The sequence below is a fragment of the Astyanax mexicanus genome, chromosome 11 (genome assembly GCF_023375975.1).
Source record: "Astyanax mexicanus isolate ESR-SI-001 chromosome 11, AstMex3_surface, whole genome shotgun sequence".
Classification (NCBI taxonomy): domain Eukaryota; kingdom Metazoa; phylum Chordata; class Actinopteri; order Characiformes; family Acestrorhamphidae; genus Astyanax; species Astyanax mexicanus.
Genome location: NC_064418.1, coordinates 25,596,587 through 25,622,070, shown reverse-complemented (window position 1 = coordinate 25,622,070; position 25,484 = coordinate 25,596,587). Strand labels below are relative to the sequence as shown.

General features: G+C 36.1%; 1 protein-coding gene across 1 annotated transcript in view; it reads right to left on the bottom strand.

Moving 5' to 3' along the window:
• Nucleotides 1-2,790: 2,790 nt before the first annotated feature.
• Nucleotides 2,791-25,484, bottom strand: part of wars2 (tryptophanyl tRNA synthetase 2, mitochondrial) — a 37,325-nt gene continuing 14,631 nt past the window's right edge. Inside the window, exons 2-6 of the mRNA XM_007255606.4 lie at nt 17,267-17,524; nt 9,175-9,255; nt 7,090-7,172; nt 6,881-6,999; nt 2,791-4,552 (exon numbers count right to left, since the gene is read on the bottom strand). Of these exons, the coding sequence (XP_007255668.3) occupies nt 4,104-4,552; nt 6,881-6,999; nt 7,090-7,172; nt 9,175-9,255; nt 17,267-17,524 (990 nt within the window). The 3' untranslated portion in view covers nt 2,791-4,103. The remainder of the gene's footprint in view (nt 4,553-6,880; nt 7,000-7,089; nt 7,173-9,174; nt 9,256-17,266; nt 17,525-25,484) is intronic.

Below are 25,484 nucleotides of genomic sequence, written 5' to 3'. Positions count from 1 at the left end.
TAATAAAACACATAAAAATAAATATGTATTTATTTATTACTAGGGCATCGGGACCCTTTATTTTATTTAATGAAGAAATGCAACCCGAACTCTGTGCTCCAAACGACAAATATGAGAGAATCCAAGTAGATCTGATCTAAATAAATAAAGTTAGATCTCTTTGTCTCTTAAATTATTAATGGATCATAATTTTGTGTGTGCAATTATCGCCGTTTAGGTAATAATCTACAGTGACAAAAATCGAAAAAGTACCAGCTATAAATGAACACAAAAGCGTTTGGTACAAAAAAGATTTTCACGATTATTTATTAGATTATTATGATCTAGAGTGGGGCGAGATTAGATCACAGTCCAATCACGATCTAAAATGTAAATGATCTGAAGTGAGCAAACGGGCCGGTCAGTATTTTGCTCACAAGCGGAAAAAGAAGCCCAATCGCACATCGTGCTCACAGTGTGAAAATATTCCTGCTTTAATTCTTCTGAAGGTATTCTTGCTTACTACAAGCCATCAGATATGAGAAAAAAAAAACAGTTCCAGAAACGCAGACAGATCTGAACTGAAGAGTGAAGCGCGCTGATCTGCTAAACTCAAATATTTGCGTAAGAAAAAATTAAAACATGTTCCAAAAACATTCATACAATTAAACGCAACAATTAATTGGTAACATGTCAAGTTTTACAGGAACGAAGCAGATTAGAGAAACCAGCAAACACGTTCAGATAAATTTCCAGAAACTGTAAACCAACCCTTAAAATATATCTTACAAAACGTATCGTACAAAAGGACTAAATACAGTAAATGCTTAATAAAATATAATACCACTTTTAAAACTATTTGATGCGTAAAAATTCTATCTTGCAATTAGGCTCAAAATTGAGCATCGGTCAATTACGCACGAAAAATGTGACGTATTCATATTTTATATTACACTTGTGATCACACTTACTATATGGTAACGCAATCCACATTAAAATTATAAATTATGTTTTGGCAACATTTCAACGAAAATAAAAAAATATATATATATATTTCACTACACAGATTCAGCACTGTATAGCTCTAGATTAAAGAGGTGCAAAGCCGCGATGAAAAGTAAATGTAATACATAAAAACTGTTTCAGGTAAAAATGCAGAAATTAACTGCTTTACATAATATCTATTGCTATGCAATGTCATAAAGATCGCGACCATATCTAAAGTAAATTAGTTTATTGTAGTGCACTAAGCAGAGCAGGACCTGTTTGAGTCTGGTATAAGAAACAGGATCGCAGTTTGCAGCGCTCAGGAGAGCACACATTATACTGCAGTGTTGGCACGGTGCAGTTTTTGCAGTGCCCCCCGCAGTGGCCATACGTTAGAGCTACATCCCCCCAGCTGCCTCCGAGCCTCCAGGCTGCACAGCCTTACAGTCACGCTTACTCTCACTCAGCCAGACACCTTCCTGCGGGTTTAATGTACAGAGCCGGACTGAAGCCTTCAGGCTAGAAAAGCGCGAGTTCACACTCATCACACTTCTTTAAAACATCAATTAAACGGTACAGACCACCAGCTCATCATCAAATCCTTTAATATACATATATGTGCTTTATTATAAAATATAGTTTGTACACCAGAAAGTTTTTTTTTACCTGAATAATATTTTTAAAGAAACAAATAAATAAATAAAACCCTTTGTCATTACATCATGAAACGTTATGAGCTGGTAAAGCATGGGTAAATATGCGAGAACTAGAACTGGTTTGTTCTAATATATGTCTAATATGTTAATCTATGGTACTATGGTTCAAATAAACGTCGATAAATGAGACTAGAAAATCCTAAACAGCTTAAAATGGCACCATTTTATTTATATGTCTAATAAAAGTTAGATTATTTTCTTAACTGTAAATCACATAAAAATGAGGCAGCAGGGGCTTAATACCGACTCCACTGAGACACTTCGTTTAGCTCCAAAGACCCATTTAACATCTTCCATTATACTGTAGTTATATGCATGACTTTAAATCGGAGAGAGAAAAAAAGTCGGGCACTGAACGCATTTAATAAAACAGGCAACATCAGGGCATACCCAGCAGCGAGATGCCCCCAATTCACCATACTGCACTACATCATTATACGGAGGAAAAACAGACAGACAAATGAATCATTCTGCCAGACTGGAAGGTAATTGCTCAGGAAGATTTACATGCCTAGTCGCCTAATCCTCACGTTTCCTGGAACCTACAAACTATCAGATTTTTCCTGGCCGAGACAATTTTATTTATGGAAACTATTTCAATTAGCAGTTCAAGAAAATTATGGAACACATGGGCGACTTATAAAAATGTTTACTTAAATAACTTTTAAATATACGCTTCCTTTAGTTCGTTTCAACGCAAAGTGTGCACAGTGCTGATTTAGGATCGAGTTTAGCAACAAGATGGCTCTCTTCTCTCCCCAGAAGGAAAAAATGAACCATTAATGAAAGCATAATTCTTGTCTTAAAACCGTGTAGATTGTGAAATCCATTACTACTGTTGAAATTTAATTCACATTAATTGCTACTGGGATTTATTGGTTGCTTTTACGATTTTGTTGGAAGAATTAAGCTGGATTTAAAAAATGGGCAAAGGTAAATATTAATCATATATTTAGCACTGGGAGTGTTATGCAGTCACTGAAAGCGTTATTTATTTATTTTTTAATTCAAAGCATAAATGCACATGTAGCATACAAACCTTTTAAAAGGTCCACTCACTTCTTTGAACCTTTAAAAATAAAGACGTTTAATTTGATTCTTTAAAGTAGCAGTCCTTAAGATGGTTTTAATTTTCAAATTTAAAGCAGTATGTTCCTAATTGGGGAAGAGACATAATACTACAATAAATGACATTACGAACTGAATATATATTAATTCTAAAAAGGGTGCCTGGTAGGTCCCAGGACCTTTTTCTAGCTATAACAGCTTTTTCTGCTTTCCTGAGCAACTGGAGCACTGCTAATGTCACTTATCAAGCGCTACTGGAAGCATGGAGATATCATAACATAAAAGAGAGTCCAGAGATAAAAGATGCAGAAATAAAAGGGATTCCTCACTAAAATCACCAGATTCATACACTCTAAAAGGACCTTGCACATTGTATAAGTAGATAGACATATGTTTTCACATGTTTGGTACAAATAAGACCTTCTATTCTTCTATTTTAAGTATAACTTTCTATAGACATTTAAAAGTTTATCACACTCACACATTTTTATAAAACATGGTTTATTTCTAAAAAAAAAAGCTGTTATTCTACGGCATTGTTCAAATAATTACATGGAGCACACTTATTTTCAAGTGTAGGACAAGACATTTATCAGATCTTGTATGAGGTTTTAGATACAGGACATTCAACAGCACCAATTAATTGTTTTTAGGTTTTTCGTTTTTTTTCTATGTCTTAGTAACTAGTCAGGCTGGTCACAATACTAACATTATCAGGCAAAAAATAAATATAAATTTATAATAATATTGTTTATCACAATTATTTTCTGGTACAATATCTATTGTCCAGAAAAATAAGGTTTTTAGGTTTAGAGCTGAAGTTTTTTTATGAACAGCAAAATACATCTAAAAAGACCTCGTCTCATCTCTCAAAAAGCCTGGTAAAGGTTTTAAGAGGAGAAAACGCTCTTCAGATGTTAGCCAACATATCCATCTGGAAAAGAGAATCAATGTCTAGTTTGAAGTTTATCTGATCTTGTGAGAAGAAAGTTGGAGAATACCTGAAATCTTACGTTCATCATAAGCATAAGTTTAAAAAAAAAAAACAACTGTATGAATGTTGTTTACAGAAGCTTTGGTAAGTTACTAAAGTGTAATCGCCTCTTTTGGTCAATACCTTTTTTTTTTTTAAAGTATTTTACATGTTCAGATGTGTATGTGCTATTCATAAGCATAGTTATGTTTCACAGGCTCAAGAATAAATAGAAAAACAATTATAAAACCTGAAATTATGCAAAACGAAAACAAGTATTCAAATGATATTGAGTAAACAGTGGTGTGATCCTCCAGTCGCACTGCGGTGTATGTCCACCTGTAACACAGGTTGCTTAGATATCCCACTTAGTCTGGGTGTCAGGAGAAGCCCACTCGCTTCCTGACCTCCGTCATCACCGGGGCGGCCAGGCTGCGGGCCTTGGCTGCTCCCTCGGCCAGCACACTCAACAGGTGGCCCCGGTCAGCTCTCAGTCTCTGGATCTCCAGCCTGATAGGCTGCAGTCTCTGAACCACGGCTTCAGACACTAAGTTCTTGTATTTGCCAGTGTCCAGTCCTCTGGCCTGTATAAGTACGTCCTCCACGGTCAGGCCGGACACTGCAGCGTGCAAGGAGACCAGATTTGATACACCTGGTCGGCCCTCTGGGTCAAAGGTGACCTCAGAGGTGAAGTCCGTCACTGCTCGCCGGATCTTAAAGACTATATCTTCAGGGGTGTCGGTGAGGAAGATGGTGGCAAACTTCTGGGGGTCTGATTTGGACATCTTGCAGGAGGGGTCTCTCAAAGACTTAACCTTTCGTGTAGAACCTGAAGGGGAAGAGGTCCACATAAAATGAGTTGTAGTCAATTAATTTTTTTAAATCATTTAACGTGTGTTCTCCAGTAATAATTACAATAACTACAAGATTTTTTTCACAAAAAAATAAAAAATAAAAAAATCTGTGTAACTACACAGCCAATTTTCTACTTGCATTAATATGTACAGTTTTAGCTAAAATGCACTTAATAAACAAAAACAAAAAAGTGATTAAATAAATATTAGGGATGTACAAATATGGTAACTATGGGCTGAAGCTATCTGTTGATACCGATTCACAAACATTTACATAAAAAAATCTTGATTAAGATTATTAATAAATAACAATATGTAACATATCTATAAGCACATATAGAAAAATGAGCAAAATGCACACAATCAGCATCTTTTAGAATACAATATATTCATAAATAAATATCAGTTAAAACATTGCTGAAGATATTTAAAACATTTAATTATACAGGAATAATTTTGCTCTCTGTAATTATATGTATAGTTGTGTCAGTGTTCTTAAAGCACTGAATTTGTTGTCAATAATATTAGTATTCCATGTCTTTCCCCATTTCTCAATTTAAACAAACAATGTTAGATCTTTACATACATTTGTTCATATTTTCATATATATATATTTTTAATATTAATATAATTTCATTACCATTTTTGAAAAGCTGAGTAATATGATAAGCTCATTAGAAAGGATTCCTTTAAGTATTTATTAATGCTTACTAACATTAGTATTCCACAGCATTCTGAAGACATACAATCAATACAATCAAACTTTACTAGTTCATTAGAAGAAATATCCTTAACTATCAGTACTAAATACTGTTAGTATTAAGGCTGAGCAACATGGTAAAATATCGCATTACAATATTTAAAGACATTTTCACAGTACAAAGTATTTATCACAGTTAACATTTACAGACAGTCAAAATGCATAAGTAGTGACTAATCCTTAAAAATAATTATTCAAATGATATCCCATACTGTAAAAAGTACAATGACTTTTATTACATTTTATTGAACTACATTATTAATGCTCTCTGTAATTAAATATACAGTTGGGTTAGTGTATTGGTATATTGGTGTTCCATGGCATTCCTAAGAATATCAATCAAACATTTCTAGTCCATTAGAAGGTAATCTTTATTTATTAGTATTTACTGGAATTAGTTTTAGTATTCCACAGCATTCCCAAGAATCTGTTCCGAGTTCCAATTCAAACATTGCTAGTTTATTAGAAGGGATATTAGTGCTTATAGTACTTACTAGTATTAGTCTTAGTATTCCACAGCATTCCCAAGAATCTGTTCCGAGTCCCAATTCAAACATTGCTAGTTCATTTAAAGGGACATTAGTCCCTATACTACTTACTAGTATTAGTCTTAGTGTTCCACAGCATTCCCAAGAATCTGTTCTGAGTTACGATTCAATCAAACATTGCTACATCCTTACATACATCATCAGACAATCATTCCCGAGCTGAATGTTACACAGCACAGAGAAAAACAGGGGTCAGGGGTTCATCTGGACAAAACGGCTCTCTCAGGGGAAACAAATGTTTTGTATTACTCACTTCCTCATCCACGCAGTACCAAAAGAGACGAGGGATGATTTGTAGTACTTTGATACAGCTTCAGATAGACTGGCTAATAATTAGCATCTCTTGGTTCTGGCACTGATATATAGGTGCAGTTTAGAGGCAGAGAGATTTTGTATCGAGCATACAGTATGAAGGCCACTATTCCAGCGTGAGCTCCTATATCATTCCCTCTCCATAACAATTCTCCCTGTCCTCATCTCATCCTCTCTGATGTCAGATTGTGAAAGCCCCCTAATCTATTATCACTCTATTATTCAGACAGAAGAGGAAGGGAACACTCCTTTAATCAAAGCACCATTGCATGCATGATTGGTTTCATATTGTGCTCTTATGATGGCGATAATTACAGAGCTTGAAAGGGTGTAGCTCAAAGAAGAGCCTGCCCTGCTGCTGGTCCAACATGGCGGCCATGTGTGTACATCTGATTGTGCGAGTAGAGTAGAAGGGTACACTACTGTCCTGGTTGCAACTGAGTGTGTGAGTGTGTGTGTGTGTGTGTGTGTACACAGATGAAACACATGCTGTTCGAGTCACTGTGGGACACACCGAGCAGGCAATTCATATCGCCAACTGAGCTTGTTCATGTTTACGTTTACCAAACTGTCTTCTCTCCTGTATTTAAACCGTGATGCATCCTTATGAGGAAAACATGTTAGTGTAAAGTAAATAGCTGCCATATTATCCCCCGGCTATAAACCTGCCATCCTCCACTTACTGAGCAGAGCGCGCGGCTCAGGAAACAACTCTCCGTATTTGTTGTTGAAGATCCGGGCTAAGTCCTGGGCCAGCTCCAAATGCTGGACCTGGTCCTCCCCTACTGGTACGTGTGTGGCTCTACACACAACAATAATAATAATCAATATCAGGTGAGAATCTGCAGCACTATTTACACAGTAAGCAGTGAAAGGGAGGGAGCAGCCTCACTTGTAGAGCAGTATATCTGCAGCCTGTAGTACAGGATAGGTATACAGACCCACGCTTCCTTCGTTCTTCTGCTTACTCTTCATCTAAACAGGACAGATGAGTAAAGAGAAGGAGATTAATAGCAATCTATGGAAATATGCATTTAAATAATATTGTTGCTGTCATGAAAAAAAAAATCTCTTTTTTCGTGTTGTTTTTTACGTAGTGTTAATCTGGCAGATTATTTGTTTCATTTTTTTTGTGTGAATTTACCACATGAATGGATTAATAAAAATGCTCTAATATAATTTAGAATAAAAGGTAACTTTTTGGACTGACCTGTAAAGTCAGTGTAAAAGTGTAAAGTCAGAGCTTAATGAAAAACAGTAGGTAGTTCAGATTGTAATTTTCTCAGAGGACGTCTGAGAAAAACACATACATGGTCGTTCCGGATGGGAATAAAATCACAAAGGAAAAAAAAGAGAAAATTACCCCAGGACCCACTGAGAAACTAATCCCATCCGGATAGGGCTTTAGACTATATTTCTCTTCCAATGCAAAATCTCAATTTAAGCCCAAGTTATTTATCTGGAATGTAAGCATCTATTTGCAAAAATAAAAATAAACATGATATGGTGTGTGTGTGTGTGTGTGTGTGTGTGTATTAGCATCATCATCAATATCTTCTTGTTTCCATCTAATGGTGGCGTTGTACTTGAGTCCAGTCTTGGTCCAGAGAAAAATGTCTCTAGACATAAAGGTCTAGTCTCGATTCAAATTAGTCAAGAAAAGAATTGGTCTTGTCTTGGCAACGGGTATATTGAACTCAATTATTTACTTTTTCATTTATGTTTTTTTATTTATTTTTTTTTTATACATTTTATTTATATTCACAAAATTTACAAATTTTGGCAAGACTTACTTTAAAAAACAATTTTATGCTATATGGCCTTATATAATTGAATGTCATTTTGTACAAAATACATAATTAAATATTACATTTTAAAATATATATATTCCTGTGTGATGATTGATACTGAATGTACAATGAGTCATCAATAATTTTTTTTTCTTAAATGTATATTTTTCTGTGATATTGTAAATATCATAATGTGGTCTCAGTCTTGTTTCAGCCTCAGCCAATCGTAGTCTTGGTCTTGACTCTCTTGACTGTCTTATATTCAGCTCTTGCCTTTTTGAGTACAATACCACCATCTAATACCAAGATTATCTGATCTTTTCTTCATTAAAGCAATCAGGTGAGCTGCTGGTGGAACTGAAGAGAACCAGCCACCAAACCTGTGATGTAGTGTTTGACACCAACAAGATATACAGAAACAAGGATGGTATTAGTAAATAAAAACAACTAATTCCTACTCCTGGTGGATATTTCATATTTTAGCTTGGCAGCTTATGCTATAAGTGAGGGTAGTCTATAAGAAAAGTGTCTTGCTGCTCCTTCTGGACAGGTTGTACTTCTGGCTTAAGCAAACTGGCTAACTGCTCTGTGAAATGTGTCCCTGGTCAGAACAGGGGATTTGCTGCTGTGTACAGTGCTCTCTCTCACTGAGCTTCACGGTGAGCATGCAGGAAGGAGTCTTCTCGCATTAACACGCGCAGGCCGCATTCAAAGGCCATTTTCCGCCACGTTTCACATGCATTCAGCTGTTGAGTAAACAGCGAGGTGTTTTCCCTGCAGCAACGGGAGGCTCCTGGCTCTGGAGAGAGCGCTTCTCCACACACACACACACACACACAATAAAACTGTTCTGTGCTTTGGGTAAATCACAGTCATTATCACGCCCTCTCCATCTCTGCCAGGTGCAAAGACGTTTGTGATGAACAATACAGCAGCAGTTCTGACCGGGATAAATACCTAGCGAGCCCCAAACTTCAGCTCTCACACTGGACCGTCCCGGAGCTTCATCCAGTGATTTCATGTTTCCCATTATACAACAAAGAGACGGCTAGTGCAGTAAGTCATGTGAGGTTTTTTTTTTTCAGACAGAATAATAAGATGGTGGTGTGTTAGGGATGCTTTGTTGCAGCAAACTCGTTTTGGTTTTGTTTTACGGCAGAATCTGTCCTGCTCTCTGCAGCTGTTACCTTCCACTGAGGTAGGTGTCGCAGTCGGGGCATGCTGGTCAGGCAGCCGAGGATCCAGCACAGCTCAGCGTGTTCTGAAACCTGTGCAGAGGAGAACATACTTTATTAGAGAGATATGCTTTAAAACATGCACATTTTTCACATCTGTACTCAATAATACTTAACCTCTTACCATGTCCTTGTTCTTTTTTGACTGTGTATTTTAATGTACATTACAAATGCGCATATATATGTATGCATCCTTTTTTTTTCTTTGTAAATCTTTTCTACTTTTGTATTTTTTTTTTATCATCCTACTTGTATTTCCTAAATCAAAAGAATTTCCTGTATGTATTAGGTATGACAGTGTATGTGACAAATAAATATTGAATTTAATTGAATAAAAAATCCAACACATTGCAAATGCAGTATTTACAGTACGTGTCCCATTGTTGTTATATCAGCACTCACATGCACTGAATACTTTCTGGGGGTTAAATCGCCTTAGTGTTAAGGGTTCATCTTATAATGAAACATCATTATAGAGGGAGTTGCACAATAGTAATAGTAATATTACTAGTTGTACTATTATTTAATAGTACATTTCTAATAGTAATAGTAATATCTAATAGTAGATAATAGTTTGTTGGGTGAAAAAAACATTTCAAAATTAGATGTGCGAACACGAAAAGAACATGCTCCATTATTGTGGAAAAGGGCTAAATGGGTCACATAGAATGTCAATGTGGTTGTTTTTATATTGGATTATTATATTTGTATGTATGTGTTAATTAACTATTTTGGTAAATAATGAATAACATTCATCAGTTTGCCTGAAATCTTAAAAGAGCATTATTAGTCATTTTATCCTGATTAGAGCACTGACCACTTGCATTACTTAGTGTTTTCCTGTTCTATCCCAGTTTTTTAGTAATTCTGAATGAATCCGAACTAGCTGGATGATGGGCTGAAACATGTTTATGATGCACTATATTAATTTTAAATACTGCATCCAAACATTGCTTTTCAAAAAACTGAACTGCTTACATTTTTGCACCAGGATTGGCCTAAAGTTATCCAAAAGCAGTGTGTAAGACTGGTGGAGGAGAACATGCCAAGATGCATGAAAACTGTGAATAAAAACCAGGGTTATTCCACCAAATATTGATTTCTGAACTCTTTATGAATATGAACTTGTTTTCTTTGCATTATTTGAGGTCTGAAAGCTCTGCATCTTTTTTGTTATTTTAGACATTTCTTATTTTCTGCAAATAAATGCTCTAAATGACAATATTTTTACTTGGAATTTGGGAGAAATGTTGTCCATAGTTTATAGAATAAAACAACAATGCTCATTTTACTCAAATATATACCTATAAATAGCAAAATCAGAGAAACTGATTCAGAAACTGAAGTGCTCTCATCCCAGAGCTGTATATCAGGAGAATACAGAGTGGGTTCTCAGAGTGCTTAGAAGCATAATGCATAAAAGTCTACAGAGTTCCTATCCTGCAAAGGGGGAAAAACTTCATATTAATGCCAATATATTTAAAATCGGATGTGTACGTGTACGTTTTCCAATTATTTTGTCAATACAGTGTTTGTAATACAATAATATTCAATGTTTATATTTTTATTGAAACCAATAAACGATAATCATGAATGCAAGCTCACTCTGAGATCCACATATTTTCACAAAAATCTGTAGGAACCCTGCCTCATTGTGGCTATGAGAAGAACAGCAACCCTCAACCACCACATACACACACACACACACACCTCCCAACAGGTGCCCACAGCAGCACAGCAAGGGTCCCTCTCTCCATCCTGTCTAATAACATTAATGCCATTAAATATGACCATCCTCTGGGGCTTCAGCATGGCCAATTAAAGAGGCCTTTGCCTCACACCAAAACCATGCGAGAGAGAGAGAGAGAGAGAGAGAGAGAGAGAGAAGAAGAGAGAGAGAGAGAGATTGAGAGAGCTAGCTCATGCAGGGCTTCGGGCATTATGTGCTCTGCCAAAAACTCCAGTTGTAGAGCGAAGCAGAGAAGGCGAAAAATCCTTCTGCTTTAGAGAATTAAAGTTTATGAGCGCTGGCGACGTGGCTGCCATCTCCCTCACTCACAAAAGGATTCTGAAGAGCCTGACGTAAACCCAGGCAGGAATGAACATAAAAAAAGCAATTTTATACCAGAGCGCGAAGAGAGATATTAGTTACAGCAGCTAATCTATGTGGGAAGGTGCGATAGACCAAAAAATGACAACAGGGAATAACTGAAGAGAAAGAAACATGGCTAGAGACAGAATTAGGGGGTGCATATTAGGGGTGGGAATCACAGGGCATCCCACAATCCGATATTATCACGATACGCTGCCTACTATATCATGATATCATGATACTGTGATTCTGCAATACTTAATATATCTAGGCGTGCACTGATTTGGGAGTTCTGGGCCAAAGCCAATATCCGATATATACATTTAAAACTTATATAGACACTCCAGTATAACGTTATAACTTTTTTTTGATCAAAAAAAAAAAAAGCAATTATTTGCAGATACTGATATATCATTAAACAAGTCTATGTCTGTAACTAACAAGAATAAAATACTTTTAAATAAGAAAAAAACAGCAATTATGGATTTATTGGTGTCAGTTTTACATAATTTGACAATCCATATTCTTTATGGCAGGTTTACCCAGTACATTTGATTCACGCCAATATGCGGAGTAATAAAGCTAATTTGGGGGGGGGGGGCGAGTCTTAGGGAGTTTAGAGCATCTACATGTCAATTAAAATATAATTTTTTTTATGCCACATATTTAAAATATATAACAAACAAACACAAGACATTATATAACAAAATCACAATAGATTGATCTAAATAATAAAGCAAACTGCAGTACATTTTTACTATTAATAATGTTTTTTAAGGCACAGTTTATTATTCACATATTATAAAGTAAATGATATACACATATTGACTTCACCTTCTGATTTATACACTCAGCTTTAATTTACAAGTCTAATTTTCAGGGTTTTTATAATCACGGTTATAAAGCCAACTGCACATGGAATCTTTTTTTTTGTAATATATGTCATTTTTGTAATAAAAAATTAATTTATGTCTTAAAACTGTATAAAATTTGCAAACAGTTGTAATAGAAAACATAATTTCCTCTGACAGAAAACATGTGGAAGACATAAAGTATATAGATAAAGTATATCCTGCTAGTATTTGCTTAATACAAAATGAAAGTTCACACACTACAGTTATCAATACACAGAGTTCATTATTCCTATCATGACATGACATCTAGAGAAGCCTGATGAAAAAAAAACTTTAATCTTTATTTATATTTATATTTTATTTATAACCGTCATTAATACAACCCCTGGCAAAAAGTATGGAATCACCAGTCTTGGATGAGCACTCCTTCAGACATTTCATTCTGTAAAACAAACTCTGATCAAAAACATGATACAATAATAAGGTCATTCCAAAGTGCAACTTGTTGGCTTTCAGGAACACTCAAAGAAATGAAGAAAAAACATTGTGGAAGTCAGTGAATGTTACTTTTATTGACCAACCACAGGGAAAAAAATATGGAATCACTCAATTCTGAGGAAAAAAGTATGGAATCACTCAAATTGAAGGTAGAAAATAAGGACACACCCAGTCAATTTCCTTTCCCTAAATGGACACCTGCCTCAGATTAGATCTGCTCGTTAGTCTGCAGTTAAAAACACCTGCAGTCATGACACCTTGGAGGGCTGCTGGACGAATTAGAGTGGCAAGAACCATGGCTCCAACAAGAGAAATGTCTCTTGAAACAAAAGAGAGGATTGTGAAACTTCTTGAAGAAGGTAACTCTTCACGCATGGTTGCTAAAGATGTGGGCTGTTCACAGTCAGCTGTATCCAAGATATGGACCAAATACAAACAGCATGGAATGGTTGTTAAAGCCAAGCGTACTGGTAGAACGAGAAAGACATCAAAGCGTCAAGACAAGCAACTTAAGGCCATTTGTCTTGAAAACCGAAAAAGTACAACTAAACAGATGAAGCATAAATGGGAAGAAGCTGGAGCCAATGTATGTGACCGAACCGTAAGAAATCGCCTAAAGGAAATGGGATTTCAATACAGGAAAGCTAAAAGAAAACCATCATTGACACCTAAACATAAAAGAACAAGACTGCAGTGGGCTAAGGAGAGGCAATCATGGACTGTGGATGACTGGATGAAAGTTATCTTCAGTGATGAGTCAAGAATCTGCATTGGACAAGGGGATGATGCTGGAACTTTAGTTTGGTGCCGTTCCAGTGAGATTTATGAAGAGGCCTGCCTGAAGAAAACAACCAAATTTCCACAGTCCTTGATGATATGGGGCTGCATGTCAGGCAAAGGCACTGGGGAGATGACTGTGGTTAATTCTTCTATCAATGCACAAGTTTACATTGACATTTTGCACAGTTTTCTCATCCCTTCAATTGAACAGATGTTTGGAGATAATGAAATAATTTTCCAAGATGACAATGTATCGTGCCATAGGGCAAAAACAGTGAAGGCATTCCTTGGAGAAAGACACATTCAGTCGATGTCATGGCCTGCAAATAGTCCAGATCTCAACCCAATTGAAAACCTGTGGTGGAAATTGAAAAAAAAGGTCCACAAGAAGGCTCCGACCTGCAAAGCTGATCTGGCAACTGCTATCAAAGAGAGTTGGCACCAAATTGATGCAGAATACTGTTTGTCACTCATCAAGTCCATGCCTCAGAGACTGAAAGCCGTTATAAAAGCCAAAGGTGGTGCAACTAAATACTAGTGATGTATTTTGAATCATCTTTTGTTTATCTGTTTTTCATGATTCCATACTTTTTTCCTCAGAATTGAGTGATTCCATATTTTTTTCCCTGTGGTTGGTCAATAAAAGTAACATTCACTGACTTCCACAATGTTTTTTCTTCATTTCTTTGAGTGTTCCTGAAAGCCAACAAGTTGCACTTTGGAATGACCTTATTATTGTATCATGTTTTTGATCAGAGTTTGTTTTACAGAATGAAATGTCTGAAGGAGTGCTCATCCAAGACTGGTGATTCCATACTTTTTGCCAGGGGTTGTATTACAGAACAAGAAAATGTCAGTTTAGCCCAATACTGTGAAGCCCTATGTCTAATCTCTTTATTTTGTATACAATGTTGATGATACACTAACAGTATCTCAAAATAAGCAATAATACACGAGAGAGAGAGAGAGAGAGAGAGAGAGAGAGAGTGCTATGTGATATATTGTCACTGCTGCTGTTTGTAGCTGCACTGTTTGGCTTGTAAGCGCTGCATTGTTGCTAGGTTACCTGTATGTGGTGGAGTAATGCATGGAGAGCTTCGGTTACAGTGCATTACTGGCTGATAACGGCACTCATAGAACGCCTCTCAGCCAATGACATTGCAGGGTCGGAACTAACTGTGGTATAATATTGATTAGATTTTTTATTGTGATATTAAGTCAATTTTGTGTTTAAATTCTTAATATATAATAATATGTTGAAAATCTGCACATAATGTTGAAAGGCTGCACATAATAAGACACAAAATGAGGGAAAATGTCAACTCCGGACAGAGTTGAGTTAAGGCTTTCTTTAGCTCAAATGCACCCACAATTCTAGAGTTAAAACATTCATTCTCTTCATACTGAAGACAGAGTTCTGTTACGTCATCTAAAGTAAAGTAGGAGTGACTAAAACTACACAGTGCAAAATGTAAATACTGAAGATTCTTCAGCCATGTCAACTATTCAATAGAGATGAAGAGCCGGGGTTATATTTGCTTGGATTTACGCGCTGGTTTCTATCATGTGAAACCGCCAGAAATTTTCACATAAATCTCCCTCTCTGCTGTGTGGATATTATTCCGGTAAAAGGGGTGTAACCTCAATATATCCCCAACACACACACACACACACAAACACGAAGCCCCTCACTTAAGATCCAACTGATTTCAGCTTGTCACCATTTTTTCAATGAAGTCAAGTGTTTTCTTTGGGCAGCAGTTTTATTTTTACATGTGGAACAGTCTTGAGCTCGTGTGTTCAATGGGAGGTCTCCAGCCCTGCCAAGATATGTGGCATTAAGTTAAACTGGAATAAAAACAGAGGTGTATGAGTGTGTGTGTGTGTATTAGAGCTCCAAGCAGACAGCACAAAAGCTCTACTCATCTACGACTCAATTATGCTCTTATCTCTTTGTCATTTTCAGCTCCCAGCATTCTCTACCTAACAGATACACACAGAGAGAGCATCCACTACAGAGAATCATCATTCCTTATAAATATCTGCTTAAAAAGAGGATCTGTATAAAACGCTCAGACCTCCACACTGAGCTGCTACACTGCTGCACACACTCAGTCTGTTATTATCCGTCCCATAACTTCATGTGGCTTGCTTTGAAGTCACTGATGGAAATGAATCCGAGTGTTTTCACTGACCAAAGATTCTGTAGAGCTCACAGTGGAGATAGAGATCAGTACAGTAAAATAATCATTTGAAGCAAACCTCCATTAAAAAAACATTTAGTGCAGACAGTGATTCTAGCTGACTCTTGATTGTTCAGCATGATAAATTAACCTCAGGCAGTTTTTATAGCCCAAGCTTAAAAAGCTTTCTGAGCCATCAGTCCGTTCCTCGCTGTCCTAAAACAGGTATAAATGCTCAGGTCAAGGTCCACACACTATTTTTGTCTTTTTTGTCTCTCTCTTGAAGTATGATTTAGAATGGTTTATTATTAAAAAGATTTAATCAAAAAAACATATTTCCACTGTCAGGAAAAATCATATCCTTCCCAAACACCTTCAAAATAAAAGCTTTTACAGAAGGAAGAGAAAACCTTTAATAGAACTTTTAATTAAAATCAATTGAAATATACAGGTATATCTACTGATTCATTCGAAATGAATGTTTAACACAATATAGGAAGGAACTGCCACATATAAATTGTATGGAAAATGTAAATATATATATATATATATATATATATATATATATATATATATATATATATATATATATATATATATATATATATATAAATATAAATAAGGCAAATGTTTGGTAAAATTATAAATACTGTTTGTTAGTTTTTATGTGAAAGTAAGCAAACAATTTTTTTTAGCAAAAATAAACCCAAACCTTAAAATCCCGAAATGTTCTGCCGATTTTCAAGCACAATTTTAATTGATTTCTTTTTTTTTTTACTACATTAGGAAAAAAAATGTCCTTGCCACATGTTTAACCATTCCATTACATTTAACCCATGTTAAAATTAAGCAAATAACCAGTAATTTTGTTTTAGAATATGCAGGAGTGTGTCTCTGCACAGGATGTAAACTTATTTTCACTTAGAAAACTGCAACACGTGAAATTTGATCAGACGTATCCAAATCTTTGCATAAGATCATACACTTATGTTTCAAATTTACTATAAATTACTGGACCCAAAGGTTTTTTAAGTAGCTGAAAGACTGATGATTTTTTTTTTTTTTTTTTTTTAACTAATCGACTATTCAGCAACTATTTCTGCCATGCCTTATTCTATTGCATCCTGTAAGTATGGCTCCTGTTCCACAGCACATTTGAAGTCATTTGCTCAAATCTGCACACCTGTGAATGTCATGCTGTTGTCCAGTCTCTGCTTTAACATATGTTCCCATAGTAAATTAAATAATGACTCAAATATACTTAAAAACTTAATTAAATGTATCTGTGTGAACAGAGAGAGTGAGCAGCCCTTGCCTCTCCCTCTAAAATAAAAGCTAATTTCAGCTCCCCATGACAGAGGAATTAAGGAATGTACAATAATAATTAATTGCTTCATCATCTTCCCCCTTTCTGCAGACACACAAAAACCTAAAGTTAAATAGTTAACCAGTAGCTGGGTTACTAAACTATCGGGTGCTTGAAGGGCTGTCCAAATTCTCAGTGGGAGGATTTCACCCAAGAGTTACACTCGAAAAGAAGGGGTATGGGTAAGTGGTAGGGTCAAGGGGTGAAATGAGATTGGGTCTTAGTGTCTAGTCAAAGGTAACGAGGGCAGATGGACTCTGGTGAGACTGACCACAGACTGCTGGAAGAGGATGGAGCGTGCAGGGTCGATGCCACAGGCCAGCAGACTGGCCGCCATGTCCAGGATGCTTTCCCGGAGCAGCTGGGGGTCCTGGGGCTGGGTAATGGAGTGCAGGTCTACGATGCTGTACAGAACAGAGCTGTACTCGTTCTGCAGAGACACCCAGCTCTCCAGAGCTCCCAGATAATTCCCCAGATGAGGAACTCCAGTCGGCTGTATACCAGAAAACACCCGCATCAATGAGGGGTCCTAGACAAAAGGGGAGGAGTGGGGTTAGTTATGTTCCAATAAAACTGATAAAACCACAATGAAAAAAGTGAATATCTAGATATGCGCTTATTTATTGGAATGAATTATTTCTCACTTATTTCTCAAATTTTATTAATTAGAAATATTTACTAACAACAGAATACGATGGTAGAAATACTGTTCTTATGAGATCTGTACTAACTATACAGATTATATATACTGGTAACTATTTTGGTTTCTCTTACAGTACAAATAGAGCTTTTTGGATGCCTAAAATATAGGTGCATTGTTTGTTTTTGTTCGGTTTAATTTGATTTTACCTTTATTACTTGATTGAAATCTCTCCAACACCACTTTGATTACTCAATTAGAATTACCCAAGACAACTGACAATGACTGGATTAGTGAAGGTTATTATTATTATGGGTAGGGGTGTGCCATATCGCATCGTATGTAATAATATCACCAAAGATTTTTATATCGTGAACGATATTATACCCTGAAATATCGTGCCATATCACCCACCCCTAATTATCGCAACAGAGTACTACTTTTTTGCCGTTTTTAGCAAAAGAAAAATTCACACTGTTCTCATTTCCCATGATATATCTACTAGAGACAGATTATATAACTTTAATCCTGGATATATGGAGATATATGGAGTGCATTACTAGTATCATGACATTCTAAATCATTCTGTAACAAATCTGATAAAATTCTTTTTTTTTTAATGTATCTCAGTTAGCCATATAATATCGCATACAATAATAAAATTCTAAATAATTTTTCTAATTCATTTTTTTTTTATATATCGCCAAAAGTATCGTTATCGTGAAAATACCATAAAATATTGTGATATTATTTTAGAGCCATATCGACCACCCCTAATTATGGGCATTATTATTATAAATAAAAAGCCCACAAAAGAGAAAAGCACAGTCAGAATCACAGACTCAGACTTGTTGATGAACACAAATTAAATATTAATGCATGTCACTACTTATAAATTATCCAATGTCATGCAATGGTTGGGCACCCCTGGTCCAACATTATGATTATTTCAATACATAAATGAGGTTTAATTTTTTTATTGTTACTTTATTTGTATTTTATTTCAATTCTGATTGGTCTGGCTTGTGGCTTGTTATGGTCTTGTTCTATGGTCTATTCACAATAATTATTTGGAAAGGCCATTAATATGATCAACAACTTTAAGAGGAGCAAGCTATAACCTTATAAAGCAAGATATTTTGCAGTGGCAATCTCTGGACGTAAACATCATTTTAAATCTTTGGATGAAGCACAAAAATGCAGTTGTTGCAAGGCGGTCCAAGAATCTCACCAATTTAAAAGCCTTTTACAAGAATAACTGAAAATCTCCACAAAAAGTGTTTACAAGCTGTGATACTGGCCAGAGGGAGTGCTACCAAGTTACAACAATTTCTTAAGGCTTTTTTTTATATATAATTCAGAAAAGTAAAAAAATATGGAAACAAAAAAGCTTTCTTGTTTAAAATATTATAATATGTATCATATTTAACTTTAAACACTATAAAAAGTACCATGCAGGTGCCTTTTTGTTCCAAAAAGTACAAAGAGTGCAAATGAACAGAACCAGTCAAAAGCTTTTATACACCCCTTCTCATTTAATGTGTTTTCTTTTATTTGTATTATTTTATACAATGTAGATTAATATGGAATACATCGAAAGTACACTGCCTGCCCAAAAAAAAGTAAATGATGTGGGGTTGATGCTGCAGTTGTTCAGGTTTAGGTTCAGCAACAGTATGTGCTAAAAGAATGAGGTCAGCTGACTACCTGAATATACTGAATATAGACCAGGTTATTCCATCAATGGATTTCTTTTTCTCTGATGACACAAGCATATACTAAGATGACAACGCCAGGATTCATGGAGCTGGAATTGTGAAAGAGGGGCTCAGGGAGCATGAGATCATCATTTTCACACATGGATTGTTCACCACAGAGTCCAGATCTTAACCCCATTGAGAATCTTTGGGATGTGCTGGAGAAGACTTTGTGCAGTGGTCAGACTCTACCATCATAAATACAATTTTTGGTGAAAAATTAATGCAACACTGGATTGAAATAAATCTTGTGACGTTGCAGAAGCTCATCAATGCGAATGCGTGCCGCAATTAAAGCTAAAGACGGTCCAACAAAATATTGGAGTATGTGAGCTTTTTTTTGGTGTTCACTTTTTGGCCAGGCAGTGTATGAAGAAATGCATATGCAATTATGCATTATGAAGTAAACAAAAAAAAAAGTGTTAAACAATCTATTACATACTAATCAGTGTAGCTGTAATGCTTACCGTGTGCAATATCTCACTACATGTACTGTGATCCCCTTATCACCATTTGTGCAATATGTTTAACGTGCAATATTTTCTCACCTTTTTATCTACTATTTATTTGATATTTATTCACTGTTACTCTTTGTGCAATAATACTGGTCACACCCTACAATCATCATATCTCTATGCAGTAGATGTATATATATTTTTTTCCTTTACTATATATATATTTTTTAGGAATCTGTATATATTTCCTGTAATTGTTTTTTGTATACATTATTTTTATATTATTATTTGTTTAGATTTTTTCTTGACCTGTTTCCTTGTCCTTTCATCTGTGCTGCTGTAACATTGTAAATTTCCCCATTGTGGGATTAATAAAGGATTATCTTATCTTATCTTATCTTATCTTATCTTACAATATATAATATACTTTAGATTCTAAAAAAAGTAGCACCTTTTGCTTTGACATCAACTGTGTTCCTTAAAGTAGGGAAAAAACACTTGCAAAGGAATATAGTAGAAATGTATCGCTTTAATGAAGGAACTGAAGATATAATGTACTGTTGAGGGTACTAACTCAGCGCCAAAAGAAACAGTTTATTGAGAATGGGCCTTTTGGAGTACAGTTCACATTTTTATTACTTTACAATTTACATTAACTTAGATTATGACCAGGAACGTCCAAATCTTTGCAAGAAACACTGTTTTTTAATAAGACTGGGTGTTTTGTGTTTCAAAACTACTGTAATAAGTTGAATTATTAAAAGGATTTCAAGTATCAGTTACAGCAGAGCAGGAGGGATTAGGAACACTCCCATAGGATGGAGATAAGGGAGATAAATATGACAGAAGAAAAAGGACAGTGGAGAAAAGAAGAGTGCTGAGAGTGCAGGAAGTCAGGAGGAGAGGGGGAAGTGAGTGAGGAGGCACCTGCAGTTTCTCTGGCTAATAGTGAGGAGGCACGGGAGGAGAAAAGAGGTCTGCACTAAGTTTTATGGCTGTTATCAAAACGATAAATCTAAAGCATGTCTCACACTTCAGAGTGTCCCGCAGGGTGAGGGAGTGCTAGAGCGGAACAGCTCCCTGGCCAATGAAAACACTCCATACTACACTGCCATCCAATGAGAGAGCTTTATGAGCTAAGCCGTCCAGGGCGAACAGTCACAGTAGCAGTCCTGCCCAAAGCAATGAAAGAGAGAAATCAGCAGCACAAACATCGTAAACCTGTAACGCATATCAGAGCATTAGGAGAAGTAAAACAAAAGCCTGGTTTTAAAGCCTGTGCACTGGGAGAGAGGTTCTCCGCTTTTTTCCATGTTCAGAGGAGGAGAGAAACCGGAGCAACTGGAGCAACTGGAGCAGCATTAGGTCTAACTATAGTGTCTTCATTTTAGATGGATAGGTCTCCTTAGCAAGAATGCCCCAATAAAGAATCTCAAAGCCAAAGTAAACTCTATTGTCATACAGACTACACAGCAAAGCGTACCTAGCTAAATAAGCATCCAACATCCAAATATACCTAAAATAAGCACACATTAGTCTACAAGTAGACATATGAGATACACTGATAGAAACACAATATATATATATATATATATATATATATATATATATATATATATATTACAAGACTATTTTTTTTAAAAAGGTAAATGTGCAGATTTGCCAGATCTCATTTCAATATTCTAAAGATGTATAATACCAGTAAAAAGTTTGGAATCGTAGCAACTTAAAAGTGTTTAACAAACCAAAATACTAATTCAGGTGGGCTCTTACCTGGAATCCTGTCAACGTATAGATTCTGAGGCTGGTAACTTTGATGAACTGATCCTGAGCAACAGAGGTAAGACTTACTCTTTCTTTCCTGCAGCGGTTCTTATGAAAGCCAGTTTTATTATAAAAGTTTTTGATGTTTTTTTTGGTCAGGTTATCAGTGGTTGACGGATATATTTTTGTGATCTCATTTGAAGTGTGTTACACAACGGAAATCTGTTTGTGTTTTGCCCTCTGCACCTGCAAAACCCGTCAGTCCCCCAGTCCCATTTCCATGCTCTGGGTTGGCAGGTATAGAACACAACAGCATTAAAACAGTTTGCTGCAGCTATGGAAAGCGAGCAAAGTGAACTGGTTAAGTAGGTGGAGCATTGGATTGATTAGATTGCTACAGAGCTTTGAAAGCCTTGAAATCCATTTTAAAAGAGTCTTGGATTCAAACTCAGTGATCTGTGTGCAGCTTTGTTATTAAAGCAGTGAGTATTTTTATTTAAGACAGGTAGCTATCTGGCTACGACATGAACTAAAACTCCAGAGTGTGTATTTTTAGAGCACTGGCTTTTTTGGGACAATCCAGGGTGCATCAAGCTGCTGTATCATTCTTTATGAAGACTTATTAGTACTGTAGTATGTGATTAACATACACAACATTAAAGCACACAATACCTTATACCGGAGGGGAATTTTGAACCAGTATGCATTTTTTACACACCGCCATACCGCTAGAGGCACTGTGGAGCACCATGTAGAAGCACACAGTGTAGAACAGCGCCGCAAAAGAAGCACACAACTCACTAGAATACGCTAGCCAGTTAGCATAACGAGCTAACACACTGCAGTGACTGGAATGAAAGAAATGGAATAGCACAATCGATCCACAGCTCGGACAAACGTCCCCCTCTTGCCCCAGCCGAGCCCAGAATCTGTCCTGAGTGCAGAGTTATTTATTTAGCACAAGAGATAAAACTCCCTAAAACTCTGCATACAAGAAATTAACTATAGCCCTTTAAATATATTAATACTGAAGCTTTAATGATAATTTGAATGCACGCTGAACTGAATTTATTTGTTAACTAGAGAGAGAAGGGCATTGTGGCTGATTTTAATACTGTTATGCATCTGATGGCTTCAGAAAAACATTGTAAATTTATTTTAAACTTGTGTCTTACTTGTGCAATATAGCTTTTGTAAAATATCTCTTTTAAATACTTAAAAATTGAGTATTTCAGGTCCATTTATAGTATTTATGGAACTATTTAAAAAGCAAGCCTTGTTAAAGTTGTTGGCATATCTCTTTCTAAGGTCTATTGTTTATATTTTTCAGCTGTTTTTTGATAATTGAGTCTGATTTCTTCAGATATTGTATACGTTTGTGGGACGAAGTAAATAGTAACCAATAGTACTCAAAGCCTTAATTCAATGCCGAAGTGTTTTATATTATATGGACTCCTAACAGAAAAATATACATATACAAATAGGATAAAATAAAAATATTGTGATATACCATCAAATCGTCAGAATCTTGAAAAATTCTGAGATATACATTTTTGGTCATACCGACCAGCTCCAGCTTAGATACATCAAGCTTCTGTTACTTGCTTGATAGTCAGTGCACTCCAGTTTTAAACAAAAAAGCAAACTGGACCAGGTAACTACCTTTTGCCTAATTTTGCTGATTTAAATAATGAATTCATGAATCCATCCATGATCCCACAGCCTTAATCACAGCCTTTTATGTTAAGGAAATCCAGTAACATATTCTTTTTTTTTTTTTTTCACTCGTGGGACAGTAAGATTGCATCTAATCATTAGCACATAACGGCTACATGATTCTGCATTAATTGTTGTTGTGGTGCCTCTTCTAAGAGTAAGATTACTGCCTGATCTGAGGTTACTGTGGCTCAAGGCTAGTCTGGGTCTCTCAGCATATATCAACTAAAGCAGAGTTATTAACGGGCTGGCCTGTAGGAAGGAACAGGGTATTTATGCTATGACTGAGTGAGTAATGATTGCGCAGTTGCCCGGATGCAGAGGGCCTCCCAGAGGTGTCAGCAGTGATTTTAGGGCATACAGTCTGAGTCTGGCTCATGTGTGTTCTCACCTCGCGCTGACACACCAAACGCATGTTCCCCTTTCCCCTTCAGGCGGCCATTAGCCTCTCAGACATGCTAATGGTGTCATTCGAGACAATCACACATAAGCTGAAACAACGCAAACCTCAACTACCGAAGGAATAATCAAACTCGTCACACCTCACACCTACCCACGCCGAGGAATGTCTGAAACAGGCAGGAGGGGCTCCTGAGGGAACGAGTGTTAGGGGTTCTTTTCTAGAACCAGGGTGGTGTTGTAGGCTACTCCTAATGCTGCTCCTAAACAGAACCAGAGAGTCACTCGTAATCACTGACCTGTCTAAGGACATTGGCTAAACTGCCAGGTGTTAATCACACAGGGAGCAGGTCAGCTGCTAATGGAAACTCACATTCCTTCAGAAAACCCTGCCAAATTCTACACCTTACCTTTCTTATCAGCTCAGTTACACTTACAATACCTCTCTCAGTACTTTATGTTCACACCTCCTTATAGTTATCAACAAACTGCCTGTTTCAAACACTCCTATCATAACACTGCTTCTCACACCTTCCATCATCATTAAAATACACATTACTACAGAAATCAATCAAGGATGAGATGAAGAAAGCTTGCTATAATGCAAAAAAAAAAAAATCACATCTTGAATTGAGAAGGGCGATATTGCCCTAAATTGTGTTACAATAATTAAAGATATTTATGCAAAATTTTAACTTATGGTAATATGAGAAAATACTCTAATAAAGTTTCCTTGATTTTACCAAATTTAAAACCTCTGGAATATAATCAAGAGGAAGATGAATGATCACAAGCCATTCAGCTTAGATTTTTACACTAGGAGTGGCATAAGGTTATCCAAAAGCAGTGTGTAAGACTGGTGGAAGAGAATTTGCTAAGATGCATGAAAACTGTGATTAAAAACTAGTGTTATTCCACCAAATATTGATTTTTGAACTCTTAAAACTTAATAAATATGAACTTGTTTTCTTCACATTATTTGATGTCTGAAAGCTCTGCATCTTTTTTATTTCAGCCATTTCTTATTTTCTGCAAATAAATGTTCTAAATGACAATATTTTTATTTGAAATTTGGGAGAAATGTTTTCTGTAATGTTCATTTTACTTAAACATAAACCTATAAATAGCAAAATCATAAAAACTGATTCAGAAACTGAAGTAATCTCTTAATTAACAGAGCTTAATTAACATTTGATTTTGAATATCTAAAAAACTATATCCTACACAAATTAAATGCTCATCTTTAAAAACAGTCTTTCTGCGGTATGAAAGATGTGTCTGCAAAATGACTGAGGTCATGCCAATATATTGTACGATATGTCGATAAAGTAATTATTCTGACAGTCCTACTGGCAATATTCTCTACATAGCAGAGTCCCACGTTTCCATCCTCCTGCTCGACCTTGTGACTGTATGAAACACTTACTTCCTCTCTGCCTGTTCCTGACGACACACAGCAGGAACAGTAACTTTGGGTGTTCTCTCCTCATATTTTACACTGACAGCCACAACACTGCTGTACCACAGAGCAGCCAAGGTGACGAAAGATCTCTTCATCCACATCCAACATGTGGTGTATACATTAGCCTATACAATGCGTGTGTGTGTGTGTGTGTGCGTGTATGTGACACCAATGCTAACAGCTCTGAAGGTTATATACACTTTCAATACATGTTTTCACACTCACATACACTTTCTTGGGATATTTAGCCTGTGTGTGTAATACAAGCTGATACACATGATGTACAGTTGGCTACA